The sequence below is a fragment of the Oryzias latipes genome, chromosome 14, assembly GCF_002234675.1.
Source record: "Oryzias latipes chromosome 14, ASM223467v1".
NCBI lineage: Eukaryota > Metazoa > Chordata > Actinopteri > Beloniformes > Adrianichthyidae > Oryzias > Oryzias latipes.
The window spans coordinates 15,911,499-15,938,193 of record NC_019872.2 but is presented as its reverse complement, the minus strand read 5'-3'; the positions used below and the strand labels follow the sequence as shown (position 1 = coordinate 15,938,193).

The 26,695-nt window shown below is 38.4% G+C and overlaps 3 protein-coding genes across 3 annotated transcripts; 1 reads left to right on the top strand and 2 right to left on the bottom strand.

The window, feature by feature from the left end:
• Window positions 1-1,306: 1,306 nt before the first annotated feature.
• Window positions 1,307-25,901, top strand: rb1 (RB transcriptional corepressor 1). The gene is made up of 27 exons (XM_004076477.4): window positions 1,307-1,579; window positions 3,204-3,324; window positions 4,491-4,594; window positions 4,755-4,889; window positions 4,960-4,998; window positions 5,088-5,137; window positions 5,336-5,446; window positions 6,530-6,675; window positions 6,763-6,840; window positions 8,442-8,551; window positions 8,631-8,708; window positions 9,170-9,257; window positions 9,339-9,455; window positions 9,875-9,931; window positions 10,081-10,112; window positions 10,240-10,316; window positions 10,466-10,686; window positions 20,041-20,156; window positions 20,338-20,492; window positions 21,675-21,820; window positions 23,866-23,970; window positions 24,047-24,160; window positions 24,244-24,392; window positions 24,472-24,502; window positions 24,593-24,735; window positions 24,837-24,883; window positions 24,969-25,901. Exons 1-27 carry the CDS (start codon window positions 1,470-1,472, stop codon window positions 25,037-25,039), a joined length of 2,751 nt encoding a protein of 916 aa, XP_004076525.1. The 5' UTR covers window positions 1,307-1,469; the 3' UTR covers window positions 25,040-25,901.
• Window positions 12,727-16,406, bottom strand: LOC110016390 (lysophosphatidic acid receptor 6-like). The gene has a single exon (XM_020708940.2). It carries the CDS (start codon window positions 13,956-13,958, stop codon window positions 12,927-12,929), a length of 1,032 nt encoding a protein of 343 aa, XP_020564599.1. The 5' UTR covers window positions 13,959-16,406; the 3' UTR covers window positions 12,727-12,926.
• Window positions 16,792-18,419, bottom strand: LOC105355627 (lysophosphatidic acid receptor 6-like). The gene is made up of 2 exons (XM_023962478.1): window positions 18,187-18,419; window positions 16,792-18,065 (listed from the first exon to the last, which is right to left on the bottom strand). The coding sequence occupies exon 2, from the start codon at window positions 18,049-18,051 to the stop codon at window positions 16,999-17,001; it is 1,053 nt and encodes a 350-aa protein (XP_023818246.1). The 5' UTR covers window positions 18,052-18,065; window positions 18,187-18,419; the 3' UTR covers window positions 16,792-16,998.
• Window positions 25,902-26,695: the final 794 nt, after the last annotated feature.

Sequence of the window (26,695 nt, the reverse complement as noted above, 5' to 3'; positions counted from 1 at the left end):
AACAATCTAAACAAACCATAGATCTGTTTGATTATCAGTAAAATTTGCATAAAGCTTCAAAAAGGCCAGAGGGTATATGTATATATTAAACACATCTCATATTTGATTTCCTTTATTAGATATACATTAATTCTGGCCTTAGCACACACAAAGTGTGTACTCAAGACCACATTTTAATCGCAACAAAGATTAGAATGAAACTCAAAAGGTACAAAAAGCCCTGAAAACCAAGGAAAACGACCCAACAGACACAGGAGATTCAACCAAAAGGATCCCCCACCACCACGGCTTGAAAAAAAACCCCATAGAGTTGGAGTATTAATAATAATAATAGTTTCATTAATAGTATTGTGTAGCAATCATAGTAGTAATCAAAGTCAAAACATTAATACATTTTTATTACTACTACTATTAGTCAGGACCTCAGTTGGGTCCTCTCCCTCTAGATGCAGCTCTAGATGGGGACCTGCATCCCCACTTAGCTGTGGTGGAGCGGTCCCCGCCTGTGATGCTGCATTTTGGCTGGCTATGCAGCTATTCAGAGAGAGGGAGGTTCAAACGATTCAAACATCTTGTTTTCGTGCTCAGCCTATTTCTCATTATTGTCTTTCCCCATCAGTTTAGGGGGTGGGAGGTGTGAAAGGAGTGGGGGGCTGTGTGTAGGTACAGGAAGGGGGCCCTATTTTTTAATTTTTGTGTTTATTTATTTTAATTTTCATGCTTGTTTTTGTACTATTTATTTTGTTTTAATTTAAAGAACTGTATGTTATTCTTTTAAAATTAAAAAGTGGTTTATAAATAAAGTTTGATTTGATTTAATTAATCTTGTTTTTTATTATGACCCGAGCTCAAACTAAGTGAACCACAGATTAGATTGTAGGTACGCTAACCACCAGGAATGGAAAAAAGGTTCAAACGTAAATTATTATTATTTTCGATGTAAGGAAAATATGTTTTTGTTATACAATCAACGTCATTGCCATTGACAGACGTGCTAACTTTGTTTCGATTGTGGTGCATGCGCAAACAAGCGGAAATTGCGTCTGTATTTTCCCGCGCTTTTGTACTGTCAGTTTGTTTTATTTAACTCAAGTGCTGTCATGTGATCTGTGTGAACTAAAAAAATGGTGTCTGATATGATTTAGAGTACAGTTTAATAGTAAAATTAGCTTTGACTTCTTTAGAAATAATATTCTTAAATCTAAATTCAAAATAGGGTATTTTATTCAGATATATTATCACAGTGTAAAGAACGTTTGCAAACGCTACGACATAACCTCCCTGCGGGGCAATTCCTTTGAATAAAACGAGCATACACTGAAGCACGGCTCCAGGAAGTATGTCAGATTTTGTTGTATTGTTGCCATTGAATTTACTGAGTGGGCTTTAAACTCTAAATACATTAGCTGCCGATTTAAACAAAAGTACAAAAAGGTGTACACATTTTTCTGAAAAGTAACCACTCCAATATGCCGCCTAAAAAACGCAACTCGGGAGCGGCACAGAGCAAGGAGCCGAAGCCGAGTTCTGACAAAAGCTTTGCAGACAAGAAGGGGAGTCCAGAGTTTTCTTTGAACAAGTAAGATAAGTTAACAGTCGCCATTCGGAAGGGGACAACAGATTCCCAGTATACACATTAAAACGCTCTTTACTCACTGACACAAAAAACGGGCTTTGAAGGAGTATTTTCATGAGTAGCTTGTGTACGAACCGTTAGAGTTAGCCACCGCGAGGCTAACAACATTGTACCCCTACAGTAGTACTGACAATGAATGTCGCAATCCACACAACCAGCAGCATAGTTTTACAGTGATGAAAGTCTTCCGGGAATTCCCGGAAATCCGGGTTTTTGAGCAAACCGAACGTACTTTCCGGGAAATAAAGACCTGATCTCTACGGACAAATCGCTTTCCGGATTAAAAAATGGTCTGAAATCAGCTAATTTTAGCTTTATTTTCTATATTTCTCCGCAGATCGCTTCCTCTATGGTCGTGGCCATCTCTCGTCTTCCCGGCCTAATTGACCAATGACGGGCCGTTTTAGTTGCTTTCGGATGCGTCGACGGGTCTGATTGGCTCTGTCTGCACCACGTGGTCAGCGTGACTCGCTTCCCTAGAGACCAAAACTGGCGGACCCACGCTAAACTTTCACAAACACATCTGAAGAGTTTGCGATAAAATTTGTGTTAAAATAATGGCAGGCATCGTCATTATTGAGCGTGGTCACGACCTCAGTTGTGAGAAGACGATAAAAAACAAATTGAAGTGGTCTTGGCTGGAAAAAAAAGATTTTTAAGGTAGTGTAGGTCAAATACTTTTTTGTGTAAAATAATCTCAAAACCACATTTTGAAATAATTTCAATTTTAGTTTTGAGTTTCAGTTTTTATTTTGAATACATTTCTTTATCTAATTTATTTGTATTTCCTAATTACCATGATTTAGTTCAGTATAGTTGACATTAATTACAAGTATTTGATGGTTTGGACCCGCACTCCCTTAAAAAATAATGTTTACAATGTTTAGCTTAGTTTGTATGTTTGTTTTGATATTTCCCAGATTACTTAGTATTGGTGTTAAAGAATTGATGTATTATGTTATAGAATTATAGTTAAAGCAGATCCCATATTTTGATGTAATTATAGTTTGAGAAAACAGTGCAAGTGGATGTTGTACATCAGTCATTTCTAAAGCAGAAATAATGTATAAATAACTGAGGTATTTTCATAGAATATCATAGTTACTGGTGTTCTTTTTGCCATTTGGGGCTTTGATGTTACTATATTTTAGCAATTGTATGTTTTGCAGCTTTAAGGAAAAGCGTAGATTGTAGGATTGTGTTACTTTGAGCAATTTTCCAAATTCTTTTTTGGGACCAGCAAGTCCTTAATGGAGAGTCAAACTAGGGGTTTGAATGACAAATCATGATGCTCCAATTAGTCTTAGTTTCTTGATAAAGAAGTGAATAACTAGTTGCCAGAATGCACCAGAATGCATCTAAGACCACGTATTTTTCCAAAATTTTGCTCTGTGCCCGCCATATCGCTCAAAGAAAAGTTCAGGGATTTTTTCCTTACCTGACTTTCATCACTGGTTTTAACAAGTTTCATCTACAAATAACAGGAAATCATGTGGTTTAGAAAATAGTCTAGAAGGTTTCACTGCTATATAATCTGATTTTCTGACGTTTGTTTTCCTTTCTGAAGACACACAGAGAAGGATGTGGAGTTTGTGACCCTGTGTAAGAGCCTCCACGCCACGGATTCCGTGTGTGAGCGCGCGTGGACTTTGTGGAAAACTGTACAGGATGTGATGGAAGATGTTGATGTATGTATAACCAACTGTCCGAGTTGTCACTTTGTAATGTTGGGGCCCTGATGGTAAAAGCAAAGATACATTTATAGATCAAAATAAAAGGGATGGCAGGTTGATGCAGTCTGAAACCAAATGCCAACCAAGCAATTATACTTATTTTTTCCTCTTTACGTGACAACAAAGTGCCCCAGCTAAATGTACTTGCTTTTATATTTCATTTAAACTTAGATGCATTTTAATCAACCATCTGAAGGATTTAAATGAGTCTGATGACAGCGCAAACACATAACTTTCTTTAATAAAGAAGTTCCTAAACCAGTGAAATAAAGAGATGACAGAAAAATAATGAAGACTGACAATTAAACAAGCAAACACTGAAATCTCTGCTATGGGAAAGAAAATTATCGGCAAGTTTTTTCTTAAGATATTTGCACAAACAAGGAGATTGTAACACCATGACTCCAGGGTGTCATGGAATCACCCAGGTAGAATTTATTAGTAGCTTTGACAAAAATAACATATAAAATCTGCCAAAACAAGACCTTATTGTGGAAAGTCTAATAACAATCAGTAATTATGCAGTCTGACATCAAAAAGCAGAACATTTCTTTCTGGATTAAAGAAATAATGATTCATAAAATTAAATATTTTGTTTTTGTACCAGTTGTCATCTGAGCTTGATTTGACGCAAACTGGATCAGAATTGGGATTTTCAGAAACCTTTTGAATATAATAAAGACTTGTTTACTTTAACACTGTGCATTTTTTTTTACTATTATGGCTCAATTTTACCTAAGCACAAAAGAACTAGAGTTTATTTAAGTGTTGCTCGATGCCAAAGTTATGTCATCCAGAGTATTACATTTTTTGGCAGTAAATTCCTGAGGCACTTGGATTCCAAAAACATCCACCACAGTCTTATATGAAAATAGGCAGTGTTAAGTCATCCAAGACATTTTCAATTTCTTAGTCTTACTAGGCATTATAAAAAAGGTAACAAACTGATAGCAGCAAAAAGTGGATATTTATTCAGCTCTCCCTCACTGAGTAAATATAGATACATGAAAGTAAAGACAATTATAATAAATGTTTAGAAACCCTCTAATCACTGATCTAAAAGCAGACAGCAGTTGTTGAAACATTGAATTAAGTAATTTACCTTCTTTTAATTTTTTTAGGCCAATCAGAAAAGACTGTGGGGTTCTTGTCTATTTGTGACTGCAACAGACATGGATGCCGCCTGTTTTACCCTGACTGAAGTTCTAAAAGCTGTCAATATCAAGTAAGTAGCAGGAGTAGTATTTTATAAAATAAAGTAAAAAAAAAAATCATGTTTCAGACCTTGTTTGAGCTTTAAATGGCTTAAGCTACAAATTCACTGTTAAGCTTTGAAGACACAGAGTAAAGCAAGGCCTCTCACCCAGACATTTTTTGTGTTATAGTGTGAAACAGTTTGTCGGCCTGGTGAGAAAGTTGGATGTAAACTTGGATACGATAAGCACTAAAGTGAATTCAGCACTGATGCGAGTGGAGAAGAAGTACGATGTGATGCTGGCTCTTTACCAGAGGTTTGAGAAGTAAGTGAAAACACCCGCAGAAGAAATTCTGGCAACAATTGCAACCAAACATACACTTGATTTATTTCAGAACGTGCAAGAAAATCTTTGCTTCGACCCCTGATAAAAAGTAAGTTAGTTCAACTTGGATGTTTGTCCATTTATTTTATTTTTTAACCCTTTTGTAATTTGTTGATGTAATATCCATTTTATTTCAAGGGAGAGGGCAACCATGCGTACTTGCTGGACAATGTTTCTTTTGGCAAAAGGTCAGTGGGGCCTTTTAACATGTTAACAAGTAAAATAAGCAGGCGTGAGCAGTTATCCTTGTTTTTCCATGTCACACTTCCTTTCTCTTCAGTGCTGATCAGATTTGGTAGAACATGTTTATTATGGTTGCTATTCTGTTATTTGGAGTCTGAAGCCTTATTGGTGCTTCTCGTGTGTGGCGCATGTGATTTCTGCAGGAAGAGCCTTGCAGATGGAGGATGACCTGGTCATATCGTTCCAGTTGTTGCTTTGCACGCTGGAATTGTTCATCAAGCGCAGCTCTCCAGAGCTTTTGCTGCCTCTGTACAGTAAGTGTGTTAATTATGATTAAGCAGTTTTTAGCCAACATCCAAAAAGCTGTCATTTTTTTAAGACAGAGTTTTTGCGGAGCGCCAGTTGTTCATCAGAAATTCGCCTCTGAATTGTGAGCGGGACAGTTGGTGCGGAAGTAACCTCTGCTGATATCCCATCATGCCTTTGTTTACACTCTCCAGCTAGCTTACAGCCCCTCACAACCCCAAGCCAACATTAGTGGGGCAACGAAAAATGGTGAGCAATATCAGAGCTATCCAGCTGAACAGTTTTGAGCCAGATGGCAGCTCAGGCGAGGAAAACAAAGACGAACATGGATCTATTTGTCAACAAGTGGATGCATAGGAATGGAGCGGAGCAGGGAGACTTTGGCCCGCCCATTTCAGTTGCTGCATCACAATTTTGAGCTTTTTCAAGCAGCAGGTTTTCCTCTGCTCCTGGTCAATCCCGATTGGAATAAAGAAATACTCAGAAATGCCATTTTTTTTATAAATTCTTTATATATGTCCTCCATCATAAAAGAAATACTGCAAGAACATGTTAAAAACACCAAAAACTGGATTTTCATTGGAGTGGGTCTTAAAGGCATGGAGAGGCATGTATAACAGCAACACTTTAAGTTGGACTAACTTTTTTCTTACTTTTTAAAACTTTTTTACAACAGCAATTATATTCATCGAGGTTTTGTAGTATTAATTTTCTCCATAAGTGTATTTCAGTGGAATTGTGGTCTGGTCTTTTCTTAGAGGCTTTTACTTTTCTTTTCAGGATAATATTTTGTTCACATTGAAACAAGAACTTTGTTTTATTTGTAGGAGTCCTTTCTAGCCAAGAAGCTGGTCTGGTCTATGTTTTATCTTCATCTTGATAAATAAATAACGGCACATCTAAAACAATCAATTCTGTTGAATATTTAAGATTTATTAACCTGCTGCTACTACTAAATTGCTTTTTTAAAAATTGTTCTTTCATAAGATAAATGAACGTTGAGGAGAGCGGTCAGACCTATTGACACATTTTTTGTTGTTGCTTGGTGTTATTAATATTCATCAACCAATATTTCTTGCATTCTCCCTCAGAGTCAGTCGTCAGCAAAGCTCAGAGTCCGCTAACAAGAACATCTCGCCGCAACCAGAGCAAAGCCAAATCCCGCGTTGTGGAATCTGAGGTTAATGTGGAGCTTCTGGAAACTTTGTGCAAAGACAACGAATGCAACGCTGAGGAGGTCTGTCACTTTTTTCTTCTCTGTAGACACCACTTTTATTCACCTTGAGAGTGTGGCCATTTTCCTTTGTGTGATCTGCATTTGCAGGTGAAGAACGTTTACCAGACCAGCTTCTCAGCTTTTCTCGACCTGATGGATCTTTCCAGATTCCCAGATTTTCCTTTGGTAAGGGCCCATTCTGTTCTTAGGTCTCCTCGGCAGGTACCGTGTTTGTTAATTATCTGTTTCTCTGTGCGTGTCTTCTGTTGTCAAGCATTTGAGTGCCTGACAGATGTTGGCTTTTTCTTTGTTTGTTCACACAAAGACAATGTCGGAAAATTGTGTACGTAAGCAGGGGATCCCTCCTGTATGTCCCAGCGGCATATTGCAGAGACAGATATGAAAGCAGATGCTACTGTTTGCTTAAATGGACATATTTCTTGAAACAAGGATACTGGCCATAATTAGTCTATGGGTGCATTGTCCTAGTCATTCTTTTTTATGTGTAAATATTTAGATTTGCCAACAAAGGCCTTACTGAAAACCCCCTCTTTTATTTTGAACCGAGTCATACTGCAGAGCACCATCTTTTCTCTGAGGCTTTAAGCAAATGTTATCCAGACTGCACTCATTCTATATGATCTGCAGGTGTATAAGAACTACAGTTAATTTACTTTAATAATGATGATAATAAAATGATGGTACCTCCAAAAAAGACTGAGAACTAATAGCCCAGGGGGTCACAATGAACACAGGTATGTCCTTTAATTGACATCACAGTTGTTTTCAAACCCATAATCAGTCAGTCTGGCTATTTAAAGGGAGACAAATAGTCATGTTGCTGTTTGGTGAAAAGGTCTGTACCACAATGAACATGGACAACAGAATGCGAAGGGGAGAATTGTCCCAGGACATTAGAAACAAAATTATAGACAAACATGGTAAAGGTAAAGGCTATAAAACCATCTCTAAGCAGCTGGAAGTTCCTGTGACGAAAGTGGCACATATTATTCAGAAGTTTAAGACCCATCAACCTTTTGCATCAAAAGGTTGTGCAAAAAAATATTAAGTTATGGGTACCATCAATTTTTTTCCAGCCCCATTTCATTAGTTTGTTTTTTTAAATAATTCCGTTAATCAACAACTCAAAAGTAATGGCTGATTTTGCTTATTTAATTTTTAATACATTTTAATTTATTGTTACTTTTAAACATTTCAAGTCATTTCAGTGAGCATTGTGGACTTTATTTAACTGAGGGGAACCAACAATATTGTCCACCACTGTAAGACGTCTTCGATTTCACGAAGTTAAAATCGAATTAATATGAGCGTTTTGTGACGAATATGTACTAGTCCACTGTCTTCTGAAGATAAATACGTTGATGGTTTATTAGAAAATACATTTAAATACATATTTTTGTAAAAATTGTTACGATGCAATGTATTGTGGTCTATAATCGCCGATCTAGTGAGCAGCGAAGCACACTGGTTTTTCGCAGAGACTTCTGTGAAATTTCTAGGGCACTTAGTTTTGGAATTTTAGATTCGGACAGCACTTCAAAATGGCAAAACACTATATGGTGAGTAGGGAAGGAATTAGGTCACAACATCCGAACATTCCCTTTGTCCGCACATTTTCTAATTTGGACGTTTTCTACACCAAAATCTATGCATTTTTATAAACTAAGCCCCAGGTCCAATTAAAGTCAAAGTTATTTCTGTGTTTATATTTGTTAAATGGCACAATACTGTGCTGTAAACCCCATATACTGTAATCTTCTCCTCAGGTGACTGATGTCAGCGAGCAGTATCAAGAGCACTACCTGAAGAGTGGAGACATTGATGGTCGACTGTTTTTCGATGGAGATGAAACCGTCCTTGCACCAAAAGTTGACATGTAATTTCTTTTTTCCCTCTCATCTTGGTTTCTGAGCTTTGTTGAAGAGTCTTGTTTGAGAGTCTGGTTCTGCCTTCAGTTCCCAGGTAGAGAGAACTCCCAAGAAGACCTCACCGGATGATGACGGGCCATTAATCCCTCCACAGACACCAATTAGGTTGACCAAACACATACACACACACACACACACACACACACCATCAAGTGGTAATTTATATATATCTATAAATGTTTTTCTTTTTCTTTACTAAAACTGACAATTTGTCTACTTAAGGGGAAGGGAAATGTCCAAAACCTAAATATTAATACAAAAATGTGTGAATAATTTTATATTATGAAAATATTTATAACATTTTTACATTTTTTAAATTTGGCCTGTAAAATTATTGACATACCAGATGCCATAAACTGGCTGTTTGAAAAGAAGGTATTCAAATTTACAAAACAAATACACATGTGAAAATAGGTGGAAACTTAACATTCGTTTTTATATCTGTAAGGGAAAATGTTTACATTGACATTACGAGACCTTTGTGGGTAATTATGGTACTTAACCTGGTATTAAATGTTTTTTTTAAGTCTCTGCATTTGTCCTTATTTTGAAACTTTCCTTCGCAGAGCTGCAATGAATTCTATCAAGATGCTGAGGGGTGACCTTCCCTCCAGTGGAGACCAGCCATCCTCTAATCTTGCGATATATTTTAAAGTGGGTCTGTTCAAAACACTGAAATGATGCTTTCTGTCAAATTGCAGATTTATACTTGCTTTTTTTGCTACTAATCTTTAGAACTGCACTGTGGACCCAACCCAGGGTATACAGAAGCGTTTGGAGATGCTTGGACAGGTGTTTAGCCAGAAGTTTGGTGAGGCCGTTGGACCGCATTGCATTGTGTATGGCAGAGAGGTATGAAATACCGCTATTATGTTCACTTTTATTAGATTTTCAGTTGCTAGATTTATTTCTCCAAATTTAAAAAAAATTAAGCAAGACTTAAAATGACAAAACATTGGATCAGAAAACAATCAAATCTATTTGTATGAATGAAAAGATTCTTCAGAATGGATCCAATTTATCAAGTTTGAGCACCAAAACTAGCTTCTTTCTATTTTCTTTTAACCACATCTTCCACTTTGCAGAAGATTTGACCTTTCAGAACATTTTGAGAGAGACAAAACACAAACCAGGGATCAGTTTAATGTGAAACCTACACCAGTGTTACTTACCTGTTGCTGCTCTTAACCTAATATTTCTCAATGTTGGCAAAACCCTTTAAAACGTATCATAATTTTAAATAATATTACCTATTTTCTTTTACTTTTCAGAGATTTACTCTTGGAGTTAGGCTGTATTACAAGGTCATGGAGGCAATGCTAGAATCGGTAAAGTTTTTTATTGTTGTTTTGTTTCAACAGATGTATTTAACTAAATGTATCTTTTTTGTCAAATAAACTTTAGAGTGCATACAGTGCTTGCCTTTAGAAAACCGTAGCAGACATATTTGAACAGTTTTATTGCTTTTATTTCAAAGGAGGAGAAGCGACTGTCTGTGCAAAATTTCAGGTAAATTTTGCATCTTTGTCGTGTTTGTGTGTAGTCAGGGACTCTTTACGCATTTAATTTTTTATTTTCTTTTGACACTGATCCTGCAGTTTTCTTTGCCTCACAAATCACTTGCTATAATTTTCAGCAAACTTCTCAATGACTCCACGTTTCACATGTCCCTTTTGGCTTGTGCTTTGGAAGTCGTCATGGCAACATACGAAGGTACATTCACCCATTAGCTTATGAAAAATAAATAAAGTTAAAGCTAGTTTATTAAAAAAAAGGTTATTTAATTTAATTTTTCTATAGGATTTCTGTTGGCATGGCTTTTCTGTTAAACATTTGCAAAAATGTTTGTGCTTCATGAATAGAGAGCAGTTTCAAAAACAGAGGATGCAGTCATGGAGAAGGCGACCAAGCAGTGAGAGACCTGTGTTTCCCGTGGATACTCGATGTGTTCGATCTCTCCGCCTTTGACTTCTACAAAGTCATCGAAAGCTTCATCAAGGCTGAACCAACTCTGAGCAAAGATATTATCAAACATCTGGAGACGTGTGAGAACCTCATCATGGAGAAGATCGCATGGAGGACGGTCAGTTACACTACTCACCTTTCTTTAAACCAGTGCATCCTGCAAGCATGCAGAGTATTAAAGACATCATTGACTCAAATATGAAATAAATTATTTTAATTACAGAAAAGGAAACACGTTTTAGCAAATAGGTACAGGCTGTAACACAGTGGCAGGTTTTCATCAGGGTTCAGAACAGAAAGGAGATGCTTTACATAAGGCTGTGCCACTTCCCTGCTTTTGCACGACTCACTACTTTGGTCAACACACAAAAACACTTCAGATAATTGTAGAAAAAAAACACTTTACTTTGCTAAAACCACAAACTCTAAATCAGCATTTTGAGCTAAAGCAAAAAAAATAAAAAGGTATTTGACACAAAAAAAATTCAGACTGAAGACACAGCATGAAAGACTTGTTGCGTTGTTTTTAGAGCCTCTGTGCATTCAGTTATTTAGAGATAGATTAAAATGTTTTTCTTTAGCAGCTTTGGTTACACTTTTTGCAGTCATGCTTGTGCTAATTTTGTTTCTGAATATTACCACAGTGAATTTTAAACAAAACAACTCAGATGCCATTGAAGTGCAGACTTTCAGCTTTTATTCCATGGGTTGAACAAAAAGATTGCACAAAAATTTGAAAAACTACAGCATTTTTTAAACACAATCCCTTCATTTCATGGGCTCATAAGTAATTGGACAATTGACTTCCATGCTATTGCATGGGCAGGTGTGGGCAATTCCCTTGTTATGTCATTATGAGTGAAGCAGATAAGAGGCCTGGAGTTGATTAGAGGACTCCTGCTTGTATTTTGAAGATTTTGCTGTGAACAGACAACATGCGGTCAAAGGAGCTCTCCATGCAGTTGAAAGGAGCCATCATTAAGCTGAGAAAACGGAAAAAAAACATGCCAGAAATTGCTACAATATTAGGAGTTGCAAAATCAACAGTGTGGTACATCCTGAGAAAGAAAGAAAGCACTGGTGAACCCAGCAACGCAAAAAGACCTGGAAGTCCACGGAAGACAACAGTGGTGGATGATGGCAGAATCATTTCCATGGTGAAGAGGAACCCGTTAACAACAACCAACCAAGTGAACAACACTCTCCAGGAGGTGGGCGTATCAATATCCAAGTCTACCATCAAAAGAAGACTGCATGAAAGTAGATACAGAGGGTACACTGCAAGATGCAAGCCACTCATAAGCCTCAAGAATAGGAAGGTTAGTTTGGACTTTGCTAAAAAGCATCTAAAAAAGTTCTGGAAAAACATTCTTTGGACAGATGAAACCAAAATCAACCTCTACCAGAATGATGGGAAGAGAAAAGTATGGAGAAGGCGTGGAGAAGCTCATAATCCAAAGCACACTACATCATCAGTGAAACACAGTGGAGGCAGTGTGATGGTCTGGGCGTGCATGGCTGCTAGTGGCACTGGGACACTAGTGTTTATTGATGACGTGACACAAGACAGAAGCAGCCCAATGAATTCTGAGGTCTTCAGAGACATACTGTCTGCGCAGATCCAGGTGAATGCAGCCAAACTGATTGGGCAGCGTTTCATAATACAGATGGACAACGACCCAAAACATACAGCCAAAGCAACTCAGGAGTTTATTCAAGCAAAGAAGTGGAATATTCTTGAATGGCCAAGTCAGTCACCTGATCTTAAACCAGTTGAGCATTTCACTTGTTGAAGACTAAACTTCAGACAGAAAAGCCCACAAACAAACAGCATCTGAAAGCCGCTGCAGTAAAGGCCTGGCAGAGCATTCAGAAGGAGAAAAACCAGCATCTGCTGATGTCCATGAGTTCAAGACTTCAGGCTGTCATTGCCAATAAAGGGTTTTCGACCAAATATTAGTAATGACCATTTTGTTTTCAGGTATGTCATTTGTCCAATTACTTACGAGCCCATGAAATGAAGGGATTGGGTTTAAAATATGCTTTAGTTTTTCACATTTTTATGCAATCTTTTTGTTCAACCCATGGAATAAAAGCTGAAAATCTGCACTTCAATGGCATCTGAGTTGTTTTATTTAAAATTCCCTGTGGTAATGTACAGAAACTAAATTAGAAAAAATGTGTCTCCAAATATTTATGGTCCTGACTGTAGCTATGTGTTTTTGGTGCAAGTCTAAAGAGCATATTTCCAATTAACAAATTCAATTTGGTCCAATTTTCCATGTCGTGAGGCTACAAGTTCTGCAGTGTCATCCCCATAAGCATCAGACACTAAACTAAACTAAACTACATGTTGCACTAATTAGGGAGTTTTTGAGAAGTTGCTTGAAAGGATCTACGACAATGGCTGCCACTTCCCCATCCACGGGGCCCCTCCCTGTTCACCAAGCTACTGGAGAAGTAATAGATGAGTGGGTTTAGGCAGCAGTTCGCACTGGCGAGGGTGAGCACCACTGGATGCACAGCCTCAGTCACCTTAGCGAGGCCACAGTGGGGCAGCAGCTTTACCTGTGTGAGGGTAAATCCCAGCAGGTTGATGTGATATGGCAGGAAACACATTAGGTAGACTCCTAACACCCAGTAGATTATTCTGAGGGTGTGGCGACGATTGTGGCGTTGACTGCGGCAGCGATGTCTTGGGTGGCGGAGCACCATCAGCACCCTGCAGTAACTGTAGAGGAGGATCAGAGTAGGCAGCAGAAACGACCCCAGCACTATGCCAAAGACTACCAGAATGAGGGTCTTGTGGCGGAGGGAGGACGGATCGAACAGACAGGGCCGGTCGTGATGAGACGCTGCCGATCGCAGTAAAGGCAAACTTATGCTGAGCCCCAACACCAGGCACCAGATCCCCCCACTCACCACACGTGCAGTACGTAACCGGCGGACTGAAGACATCAAAGGGTGCACCACAGCCCAGTATCGATCCACAGCAATACACACCAGGAAGAAGATGCCTCCGTACAAGCTGATGTACGTGAGGACAAAGGTGATCTGGCAGTACGTTATCCCATGAGTCCAGCTGGTGGAGTTCTCGGTCTTAGAGAATAAGCTCTGAGCCTTTTGGTGGTAATAGTAAATCCTCATGGGTAAAGAGATGACAAAGAATAAATCTGCAGTAGACAGACTGACCAAATAGATGGCTGTGGAGTTTATGGTGCAGGTTGATGAGCACAGCCTACGCAAAGCCAGGCTGTTGCTGACCAGCCCCAGCAGAAAGATGATGCTGTAGGACACTTGGTAGAAAACAAAGCGGTAACTTGTATCCACTGTACAGTTAGACAAGGCTGAAAACGGCTCCAAACTCTGATGCGTCAGATTCAGCTCCATAGCTCAAAGGATTAAGGCCTCCACCACTCGAAGTGACGGCATTGAGCTCATGTCTGGAGGAGACAGGGTTGGTTTAAAATGAGTACATGATAGATGAAAACTTGTATACTTTTGTTGAAGCAATTAGACCTGCGGAAGGTAAAGATTTTAAATGTGTGACGCTTTATGGAAGGTAAATTTGCAAAGGTGACTACTGTGCCTGATATAATCAGGTGGATTCTACTAATAAAGCTTTTAGAGCGCTCTCATAAAGTAAGCAAACAGGATTTCATTACATTCAGAGTGTGAGAAAAATCCATGAATCATTTTTATATTCTTTACAGATCACAAACATGTTTAATGAAATTCATAAAGTGGTATTCAAGAGAGCAGGAGCTTTAGTTTGAGTTTAACTTGCGAAAGCAGAACAGTTGGATCCTGTCAGTATTGGAAAAGGTGTCTTGATTTTTGGAAGGTGAAGTAAACTGCAAATATAATTAAAAAATTTTGGCTCAGTAGTTTAAGACACTACAAAAATGATGGCTTGGCCAATGATCGGTTAAAGAATTCTATGTGAAATGTTATCTTGTACTTTCAACAGTAAAAACTTTCTTAATTAAAAAAATAATTCCAATAAAACCTTTTTAATTAAGTGGTGAAATAAAAGTGTAAATGGCCTAAATTTTCATCTTGTTTATGTGCAAGTTTGTGTTTAAGAATGATTCAACAAACTAAAGAGATCAGAAATCTTGATCAAATTCAAATGTACAGAACAGAGTAGTAGAGTAGAGAGTAGAGATTTATTGTCATAAACACAGCTTACACATACAGAAAGTGGTACAGAAAACCCACCCGAAACAAATGAAAATGCCACTCACCAGTAACTGGATTGTTCCATTTGCAGTTCATCTATTGTAAATGCAGTAGATTTTCAGCACCTGATGCTGCAGAGTGGACATGTTACTGATTGCAGCAGAAGCTCACAGCAGCCCAGTCTCTCACACCACTCCCTCCACTCAATCCTAGTTTAGTGCTTCCTGGAGTTAAAGGAATCTGGCAATTCACTTGCTTGGTTCTTCATACACTGAGTAGTTTTCCAGAAGATGAACTACGCATTTTGAGGTCATTTTATAATATTCATTAGACACGTTGATTTTTATAAATCCTAGTTTAGAATAAAACAAATGATTATTCTAAATGATAGAAGGTCCCTGTTTTATTTTGTCTTCATATTTCGATTTGTGATGCAAGAGAAACTGTAAAAATTCTTATTATCATTTTTAATAAAGGCGAAACTTAATTTTAGGACACCTTAATTACGTCTAAGTTAGCTTTAGCTCTTTGAAGCACAATTAGATGATTTAACTGCTAATAAATGATCAGATATTATTGTTTACTCGTCTGTAATTTAGGACTTAGTTAAACAAATATAGCCGTAAGTACATTGCTATTTAATCAGCTGCACTTTTGGATCATTTATAGACATCCAAATCTTTTTGGTTAAAAAAAAAAAACTTCTACTTAGGATCAGCAGTCTACTGGCTGGTTAGCTTCAAAGTCACACAAGAACAGCTCAGAGAGTTGAGCAGACGTAGGAGAGTATCAGCTGATGGTCTTCATGTGCGGACAAGCTCTGGTTTGAACTATAGCATGGGATCGTAGCTGACTGTTATTCTCAAAGGCCACAAAATCCCTCTTTCTTCTTCTGTTTTTGCGTGCATTGTAGCTGGCAATAATTTCATGACATTTTTTTAACTAGTAATCCCCTTTTTTCATTTTTTCATTGCTGATTCTTTTGACACAAGATACCCACATCAGCTCGGAAACTTCCATTGAAGTTTCGTGCCGTTTCTTGTCTGGTTTTGTTTTCTAATCACTTGTAGTGTTTTGTCGCTCCGCGGAAGAGCCAAGCCTGCAGGCTAAACTCTGAACAGGAATGCAGTGGTGCTTGTGGTGCATGGCTTGTCTTTTAAAGTTTAAGAAAGATGTCACATCTGTTCAGAGACCACCACAATTGGCGTTTCATGTGGTCTATCTGAATCGTATGTGGTTGAAGCTTTGCAGCAGTGTTTAGTATGTTAATTTGGTAGATTGTGAACACTCTGGAAGGGAATGGTGGTCTATTAGCTTCTTTCAACAGAGCCCCCGTCAGAGAGGGGGGCACAGAGAAGCCAGTTCCTGGCAAACTTTAATGTTGTAGAGTTTTTGTTTGGTTTTGGCTTATGCACGCACACAGCAACCATCTGTTAGAATGCAGTTTCAAACAGAAAAATTACTTATTGAAAGGAAATTACTTCACTAATATGTGTGTTTCAAAATAAAGTACCCAAGACTTTGGTTAGTACATTGTCCGTTTTAAAACCAGCCTTACTGCAAAAGTGCATCTACCTATTATATTGCCGAGTCATTTTGGTAGCCGTCTGTTTTGTGGGTGCTTGCGTGCTCTGTAGCCGTTGTTTGCAGAACACACCTGAACTGTACACTTTTGACCAACCACATGTGTGTGGATGGACCTTGGTTCAAGCAATGGCAAAGGCTCAAGAACAGGAGTTTCTTACATCATCAAATGAAATTACACAAGGAATGCATGAAGTTCCAAAGCTTTAAAAAGCTAAAAATTTATTCAGTATTTATATAAAAAAAGATTGTATAAAACATGCTTCATTAGAAAAGTATATACAGAACTTACCAAAACACTGCATGGTTTTGTTTCATTAAAAGAAATATTCTGCTGTCTATAAATAGTCTAAAGAAGGCCTGCTGTGGTGAATAATGCACGTGCAAAGCTGGAGCCAAAGCTAAGATATATACAGCATCAAGTTTCCTCTTTGCTTGTGCAGACAGTTTTTTTTCAGTATAGAGTTTATTACCCATGTTGTAAATTGTTCACCTGGTGAAAATTTGCATGTTGCAACAGTTGGGTAAGACTTATTTCCCTGCCAGAGCGCAGTTAGAAGTCCAAAGTCTCTGTGGGGAATGGAAACATCTCCTTGTCTGGGATTCAAATTCGCTCAGATGTTGTCATTTAATTCCAAGCAGGATGCTACAACACAGGATGGAGTTAATTATTGTCAGGTGCTTTAAATTGGAGACTATTCCCTGTAAGGCTCTTTGGTGTCAAGTTAGGGCTGCTCTGAGAGCTCTCCGTCTGCAGCCTATTAAATGCTCCACTGTATGATACTGTCGCTTTTTGTTTGATGGAGGTCTGAATTGCATCTGAGGTAAAGTAATAAATAACTGGGTCAAAGCAGCAGTTGGTCACTGCCAGGCAAAGAGCGATGGGATAAATAGTCCTGACCACGTCTTCTGCCGTGCATCCCTTGAGGACCTTGGAGCGGACCAGGGCATAGAAGATGAGGTTCACATTGTACGGGATGAAACAGAAGCAGAAGACTAACAGATGCACGATGATCATCCGCAAGATTTTGGCCTTTTTGATGCTTCCTCCTCGGCTGATGGTTTGGGGTCTGTTCAGGGTCCATAGCACCATGGTGGAACAAAAAACATTGATCATCAGTGGGAGAACGAAGCCCATTGTCTCTATAAACACCACCACTTTAAACAGTTCGCTTTTCCACTGATCTTTGGAGTAGTTCTCAAAGCAAAAGTTTGTCTCGGATTTGCTGTTATTTACAGAGGTGGTGTCCAGGTTGATGCCTGTGGGTATGCTTGCAGAGAGAATCATCACCCACACCAGAATGCAGGTCAATTTTGCATTCCTCTTGGTCCGAATTGCCCGGGACCGGAACGGGTGCACAATGGCCAGAAAGCGGTCAACACTGATGCAAGTGAGGAAGAGGATGCTGCCGTACATGTTTGTGTAGAAGAGAGCTGTAGAGATCTTGCAAAACACAGGTCCAAATATCCAGTTACGTTTAGTAAAGTACACGACCCGAAAAGGCAACGTGAAAACGAAGAGGGAGTCTGAGACCGCCAGGTTGATCATGTAGGTCGTGGTCTCGTTCCTCAGCTTCAATCTACATCCGAAGATGTACATCGCTGTCATGTTGAAGAGAAATCCCAGCAAAAAGACGACGCTGAAATAGACGCTGTACATCGGATACTTGAACTCATCGTTTCTTTCACAGCTCCTGGTGCTGTTGTTCATACTCATCTTCAAATTAGCTTCTAAAAGGCAAAAATACGGAAAAGTTGTTGTCCTTTAATTTTTTCGATTAAACAATAGATGGAAAATGTTGACTAATAAAATTCTTAGAGGGAAAAGTATGTAGGTAGTTTTGCAAAATACCTTTTTAGGTCCTTTTGTTGGATTGTTCTTGCATTAAAGTTGCCCAGCACATCCAGTGGTCAAGATTAAGTGTCTTTACAGTTTCCTCCCACAGCAGAATAAAAATCCACATAGATTTTGTTTTCTCTTGACTCCAAACAGAAAAATAGCTGATCTTGTTGTTTGCGTATCAGTTCAACAGCTCTGTGGATACGTCGCAGGTGTCGGTCTGTTCCTGTTATAGAGTATTAGCTGCCTCGCAGCTGCATGGAAGTCAAAGGTAGAGACACAAAGGGCTCAGTGGACTGTTGAAATATGGGGAGGAGTCTGCCTGTGGACTTAAGTTCTCCCCCTACTGTTCACTTTTACTTTCACATGAGATAAAAGTTATACATCTCTATCCAAATCAAAATAATTAATAAAAATGTCAATATCTGTCAGTTTTAACCTTTAGATTTAAACGTAAAGTTGTCTTACTATGACTTTCAATTCTATACGCGAATGTTTCATGAGACATTCAAGATTTGTATCTCATTTGACTGTCAAACAATAAAGGAACTGCTGCAGGACATTGATAGATATTATATCTTTACAGTGCAAGTAATGTCCTAAGTTGTTGCCAAACATTTGAAAAAGTAAATTTGTAACTTTTGAAATGTTTCTGGCGTCAGCAGGGTGTAGCTTGTCATTAGGAATGCACTGTACTCATACTGCTTGTACTCAATCGTGTCTGTACCTGCAGCTGCTGAGGTCATAATATGTAATAAAACACCAGCCCTACCCCCATCTGTGAGCTCAGGCTTTTGTCAGTTTACAGATTTCATAACTAAGTTAATACAAACTTTTTAAATCAATTGCTTGATTTTTTTTGTCATAAAAAACAGCAAACAACAGTTGTAAACAAACCACATTTTGGGAGTGTCCAACATGTGGTTTTATCTACTGTACTTTGTGTTTTATCTGGCCTGTTTTGCTAGTGAAATGAGATGTTCACATGTTGTACTTTCTGTGTGTCACTGTTTGTTCTTCTTTTTGAGGTACAACAAAGAACACCATTCAAGATTTACCTCAAAATCAGAATTTCTTTAATTCAAAGTTAAAGTCTCTTCTTATTTTTTGCAGCACAGCGATTTCTTTGTGCAAATATACATTTTTTAGAGAAAATTTGAATGCAATTATTTTACTAGGGCACATTTATTTTTATTTTTGTTATTAGCATTTAATATCGTTTCAGAAACCAAAATAAACTTTGAGTTTGAAACAGACTGGTAGTTATTACAGGTGTGTATCTCTGATCGCATTTTTCTTGTTTGTCAGTTTGTAGTTATTTCATAACTCCCCTGCCTGATGCCGATCCTTTAAATCTTGATACGTGTTTATGAAAGGAGACTTTACTTCATCTGTTTTGGGTTCTCAGCAAATAAAAAAAAATGTTATACTTCTTTTAAGAGTGCGTTTCATACTATTTTAAAAAATAACTTGTTCTAAAGTTTATATACATCTGCACATCAATCTATCAGTATAAAACACAAATCAAATCAGATAACAAGAATGATCAAAAGAACATTTACAAAATAGAGCCAGAAAGAACCTGATAATCTATTTCAGTAAAGATCACTTTTATCATAGAACTATGTATTTTTGAATCTATTCTTACAGCCTTGAATATTACTGATAGCCATAAGTTATGTGAGTGACCATGACTTGAACATGAATGATGACCAAAAAAACTATAATTCCTTTTTTAGCTGATTAAATGTATCGTTTTAACCTGTATTTTAATGTCTTTGTGTGCATTTCATAACACTGTGCGGTATTTTCATTCTGGTTGAGGTGAAGTTTATGATAAAGACTTAAATGATTCTGTTTTTGTAGGGCTCCCCTTTGTTTGAGCTGCTGAAGCGGGAAAATGAAGCTGGAGCCACAGAACAGGCCGAGCCCCCGGCGAGTTTCAGCTTACCTCTGCAACACAACCACACGGCAGCTGACCTGTGAGCCAATCTTTCCCTCAGCTCACACGGAACTGTTCTAAACCTGAAATATATGTTACTGTTATGAATGAGGACAAATCGTCAGTTCATTTGTCTTGGTTTAAATGCATGACTCAACACGGGGCCTCCTTACTTGTGGTGGAAATGACGCATGCTTCTTTGGCTTCTTCTCCATCTACAGATATCTATCCCCAATTCGCCCAGGTCTCCGTGTCTTGCCTCCTGAATCACCAGCCACGCCCAGCTCTCAGGCTTCCTCTCAGCCGACACCTCAGGCAGCAGGCCAAGCTCCACGGCAACCAAAGTCTAACTCTCTGAGCCTCTTCTATAAAAAATGTAAGATGTTTCTGTGATTATTTCCTTGATGTCAGTTTAACAAGAGCTATTGGTGCTGGTGGATATTGGTGACAACAAGTGAGACTTGGCTTGGCTGTAGTAAGGCTTCATCGTCCATCAGAAGAACAGCTCATGTGAGATGTTTTAAAAAAATAAAAGGTTTTGGACACATTGAGAGTAGGGACAGTGGTTATGCTGGTAAAAGGCTGCTTAACACCAACAAAGAGACCTAGAGGAAGACCAAATAGGAGTTTCATGGTTTTAATAAGGAAGTTTATGTGAACGAGGAAGAAACAAAGAAGAGGGTTAGATGGAGGTGAATGATTCACTGTGTAACTCCTAAAGGGAACAGCTAAAAAAAACAAAGAACGTGTCTGTAAGGAGTCATTGAATGAATGAGTTAAGCTTTATTTATATATCTCTTCACAACGCCTTCAGGGTATGAAAGTGTTTTACAATAAGAGACCACAGAACATTTGAAATTAACTTAACTCTTAGTACAACAGATTTATTGTCCAATCAGAGACAGACATCCATCTACATAATCTAAGAAGATGTTAAAGTTCCACTTTGATCGTATTTTTATCTAATGTAAAAACCTATCCTGTGTGTCCAGCCGTAGTTCTGAGCCACATACCAGCTCAGACAAGGAAAAGGAAGATGTTTTTGGATCTCTTTGTCTATAAGTGGATGAATCAGAATAGAACAGAGCAGGGAGCTTGTGTCCGCCCAGTGTATTTTCTATGTAACAAATACGATCTTTTTCAAACAGCATTTTTTTCATCTGCTCCTGATTCACAACAGCTTGAATAGAGATATACTCAGAAAATGAATTTTAAGCTAAATTTTCTTCACATGTCCTCCATCATCAGAATTATGTCACAAGATCATGTTAAAAACACCCAAAACACCATTTTCATCAGTGTGGGTTCTTGTTGAGTCCCTAACATCCTTTAAGCTACAGTTCTATATTACCTATTTTGTTTTAGCTTACTCACTTTTTGTAGTTCAAGGCTTTTATTAGTTTACCTGGAATTGGATGAATCATACATCTAACTTCCTGTTAGAATTTTGTTTTTTGTTTCATTTACAAATAACTTTTTATTTTCCTTATTTTTAAACTAGTTTGAATTGGGTCGTCCACTGGTAAAACGGAAAGTTCCTCTTTTTCTATTTCTATAGTGTATCGACTGGCATATACGAGGCTGAAGACTCTTTGTTCCTGCCTGCTTTCCAACCACCCGGACCTGGAGCACGTTATATGGACTCTGTTCCAGCACACGCTGCAATATGAGTATGATCTAATGAGGGACCGTCACCTTGACCAGGTGTGCTCGCCTTATCGTGCTCTAATGATTGTTTTTTTCTAGTTATGTAAAGCTAGAATTTCTTTATGTTTCTATTTTCCTACCAATTTCTTTCCTTTTTATTATCATGCTTTTTAAGAGATTATTAAGAATCTGTGACGTTAAAGGTATCCCTTATAACAATGGCGCCTTCTCTCAACATTTGTCACGATGAATAATCACAGCGAGGGAAAAGTAGAACTCGGTGTACGAGCTTTACCAGTCCAGGACAACAGAGAACAAGAAGAAGGAAGTTCTACATTTCTCTGTCAGACAAAAAGACCATCCATATAAATAAAATGCATGAACTTGAAACACTCTGGACTGACAGAATACAGATCACACAAACACAAAAAATAAACTCTCCATCAAAGAAAAATAAAAAAAGCACCTCCCACCCTTCTCTGCTGCTCCATCTTCACTCAAAATAAACTACAAATGTGTATTATTTTAGAATATTAAACTACAGTGATACAAATAATCCTCAAGGGATCCATAAATGTTACATCTAGTTTAATGATATAGTCTTTACTAGTGATGTGTAGATGAGGCCACGTGAAGCGTTTCAACACATTGCCCAAACTGTAATGATACTGTGTCGATACTGTGTCACTTAATACTGACTGGACCAAAAACGTTATTGCAGGGAACCAAGTTAAGAAACTCAGCTGATATACTTTTTAAATTGAAGCTAAACACAATATTTGTCATAGTAGTTCCTTATTCCCATGTCTCGCTCTATAATGCCCCAGCATTAGGAAAGTGCTTTTAAGTTTGACGGTTCTGCAGAACAAATGCCACATTTAACCTCTGAAACATAAAATGACTGATTAGAGTTCGTTGGAAATAGAATTATATTCTGCTAGATCAAGCGGAAACCGAGAGGAAGAGGAGAAACAAAAAGCCAGAAACACTATTAAAACTATTAAATAATTCCGCGAACCTCATTAAAACACCACATTTAACACCTTAAGTAAAGATTCAGTAAAATAAAACCTCAAACACAGGTGGGCGGGGAAAACGGCGGCACACGAGCGCGAGAATCATTCAACAGCTGGAAGCAGGGCGCGCATCTGAGGCATCAAAAACTGTTCTTCAGTCCAACTCACCGCTGGACTTATTTAGCACCCAAGTGACAGTAATGTAACCAAGAAGATCTGGTAATTTTTCAAAATATAATAACTTTCAAAATAAAAGACTGCTTAGAGACTCATTATAAAACTAACTAAAACCTGCAAAGTTGACGCGAAAACCACACAAATCAAATTTTCTCAGCAAAATCAAACCCACCCAATTGGGTGGAAAACCGCATGATCTGGCAACACTGCTGGTAGACGCGCTTCCTTGTTTGGCTCACAGTGGCTGTATCGGTCACGTGACTTCTCCTAAAGGGATACGCGCAGCGACACAGGGTTTCACTCTATGAGCTTTACACGTGAGCCGATGCGTCTGTGTTGCCAGACCCATCAATAGTCTTCACACTTTATATATTTACCATCATTTGACTCTAACTCAAGTACCGGTAGTTGATGGAGTCCACCCTTCTTCCATAATGAGAAACTGGAATTCCCTATTCCTAGGATCACATATGGAAATGTGATTATCTATTTATTGTGAAATATCTCCAATAAAAAGAGCAGTGAAGGAGGATGGAGGCTCCTCAGGGAATTCCTGTTTTAATGTCTTCTTAACACCGATCACCAGGTTAAAGATTTATCACAGATTCACCTAGGCTGGCAGCTGCGCTTCTGAGCTTGGTTGTCCATTTTGGTCACCATAGCAGTGGCAGCTGTGGTGCAGAGGAAGAGCGGTCGACCTCTGATTGGAAGATCGCAGGTCCGGTTCCCGCTGCGCTGAATGTGTTGAACCTCACATTTCTCCTCATGGTTATAGAATGACCCCAGTGTTTGGCAGTGGAGCCGTCATCAGTGTGTGAATGTGTGTGCATGAGTGAATGTTAGAAGTTTTTATGAACTTTTCTGGCAGTAGTGAAGAAGAATCTGACTAAAGTTCAATCATCTCTGCAGTTGATGATGTCTGCCATGTATGCAATTTGCAAAGTAAAAAGCGTCGACCTGCGCTTCAAGTTAATCGTCTCTGCCTACAAGAACATGCCCAACACCAGCCAAGAGGTGATGCAACTTTCAAAAAACTCTAATATAAACTCTTCTTTTTGAACAGTGACTTATGAGAATGTTGTTTTTTCAGACCTTTAAGCACGTGTTGATCACAGAAGGCCAGTACGACTCCATCATCGTCTTCTACAATCAAGTGTTTATGCAGAAGTTAAAAACCAACATCCTGCAGTATGCATCCACCCGGGTGAGAGACTTCAGACCTGTTTAACAGTGTGCTTTTATTGCAAATGTACTCGTCTCAGTGCATCTGCTGTCCTTTCTCTCCAGCCACCTACTCTTTCTCCGATCCCTCAAATCCCATGCAGTCCCTACAAGTTCCCAAACTCCCCTCTGCGTGTGCCGGGAAGCAACAATGTGTACATTTCTCCTCTAAAAAACTCACGCCTGTCTCCGGGTATGATGACTCCTCGCTCCAGGTCAGTCCCAAGAGCTTAGAATATGTCAATACTTTAGAAATATTTCCTTACAATATATTAATTTTTTTCCTTTGTGCAGAATGCTGGTTTCCATTGGTGAATCTTTTGGGGTTTGTGATTTTTTAAAATAAAAATTATTATTTTACTCATGGCTGGAGAAGCTGCTACATTTTCTTTTCTTTCCTTTTTTTGGTCTACAGTTTGCCAACCGCTTCCAGAAAATCAACCAGATGGTGAACAGCGGTGACCGCGCTCACAAGAGGACTCTGGATGGTGGCTCTGCTCTAAAGCCTCTGAAGAGGCTACGCTTTGATGTGGACGGGCAGGATGAAGCTGATGGCAGGTTTGTGACAATTCGACTTCAAAATTCAAGCTTGAGAGTACCGCCACAAATCAGGCTTATTTGACTTAACATCTGGATCATTTTTTCATTTCAATTTACAGCAAATCTGGAGGAGAGTCTGCACTGATACAGAAGCTTGCAGAGATGAGTAAGAAAAACACCTGTGCCTTTGCATGTCCCGCTGAACTCCTGCGGTTGTTTTCTCACACATCTTCATGCTGCTTTTCTTGCAGGCTCCACTCGCAGTCGAATGCAAGAGCAGAAGATGAAGGAGGATGCAGAATCCAGGAAAAAAACAACCTAAGATCTGCTGGACTGACCTGCACTGTTTGAACACTACTGTTTGTCCGCACACAAAGTGAAACCCAAGTTGCTTTTGGATTTTTTTGTGCACCTTTAGCTGCTTTTAGTTTATAGTTTGATTGAAAGAGTAGTTTGATGACATCGATTCTCTCCCCTTTTTTTGTCTTTGTCATGCTTTGAGTTTTTTAACTAAATAATGACTTTTATAGAATTGTGGTTGTTCCTGATGTGGGTTTGGTTTATTATAGTTGCTCCTTTTAAGGAGGAATCATTTGTTTCAAACGTCATTGGTTTTACTTCTGTCTTGGAAAACTGTCTATTCTTACATGTTTGGATCATGATGATCCAGCATTTTAAATGTTGATTCGTGGTTACTGTCAACACAAAGGAATCTGTCTCAGATGCAGATTGCTGTCTGGAAGTTTAGGGTCATGTCCTTAAGGGAGAAAATCGCATGTTCGACCAAAAAGGTCAACATATTGAAGGATCTGGTGACTAGTGTTGGTTTTTCTTGGACTAAACCTAAAAATGTTTATATTTTAGGTTTGTTTTAACTTTTGGTGAAAAAGGAAAATGGAAAAAAAAAAATTTCATAGTGTTTAAGTACTGAAAGAATATTTTTACGTATTCACTTCTGTGGTGAACTGAAGGTTGTTTTTGTGAGGACAAGGCAAATTCTAAAATAGGGAAACTAATTTAATTTACTGAATAATAAAGTACACGTGTAGCCTATATGTGGGGTTCATTCTAGAAAAATCCCCAGTGTAAAATATTGTTATTTCAGTGAACAGAGTTTAAGATGAATGCTTTAATAATGTGATATGCTCAACAAGTTCCTGGAAATAAAGATAATGAAACACAGTTAAATAGTTTCTTGTCTTTCATCTTTACACTGTTTCTCTTTTGTTTTTGTTCTAAACTTATAAAAAAGCTATGAGCTCATCTTTTAGAGGAAGATTTTCCACCGCCTGCTTTGCTACCTGACATTTACGAGAGGCTACAGCCAGCCGGGCTTCAAATCTAAGTAAAACTGATTAAAGAAAGTGAACATTCCACATAAAATGCAATTAACTGACCTTTTGTTGTAATGTCAATTTAGCTGCTAACATTGACCATTCATCAGATATGCACAGGATAGGACACTTGCTGTGGAGACTACCGAACAGAAATTTGCAGCAAAGCAGGTAAGTTGAAAAAGAAATTAAACTGAAATCTTAATACTTCATTATTTTGAAGTTATGTGGCTTTTGCAATAACACAATTTAAAGAAAGTTGTTTAAAAAAAGGGGGGGGGGAAACTTAAGTATGTTACTTGCAGCTGCTTGTTTTTCCTGTTCCCCTTCTGTGAGCGTCCTCCATATCCTCTGGGAGGAAAGATGACAGCAGTTGGGTGCCCCTTAACAACTAGCTTAATTGTGCTGAGGCACTGGGTACAGAGCGGAGACCAGAGATAATTCCTGTTTGAATGCAGAAACTGTTTACTTTAAGCCCAGCTGAGCATGAAACACTTTGAACAGGTTACATTTTAATTGGCCATTCCCCTTGGGGAACTTTGGTGTGTTACAGAGTTTATTGGAAGCTGATGAATCCATCCAGTCAGGCGGCAGCACATGATCAGCAATGTTATCACTTTTCTTCTTCTTGAAGCTGAATGTAC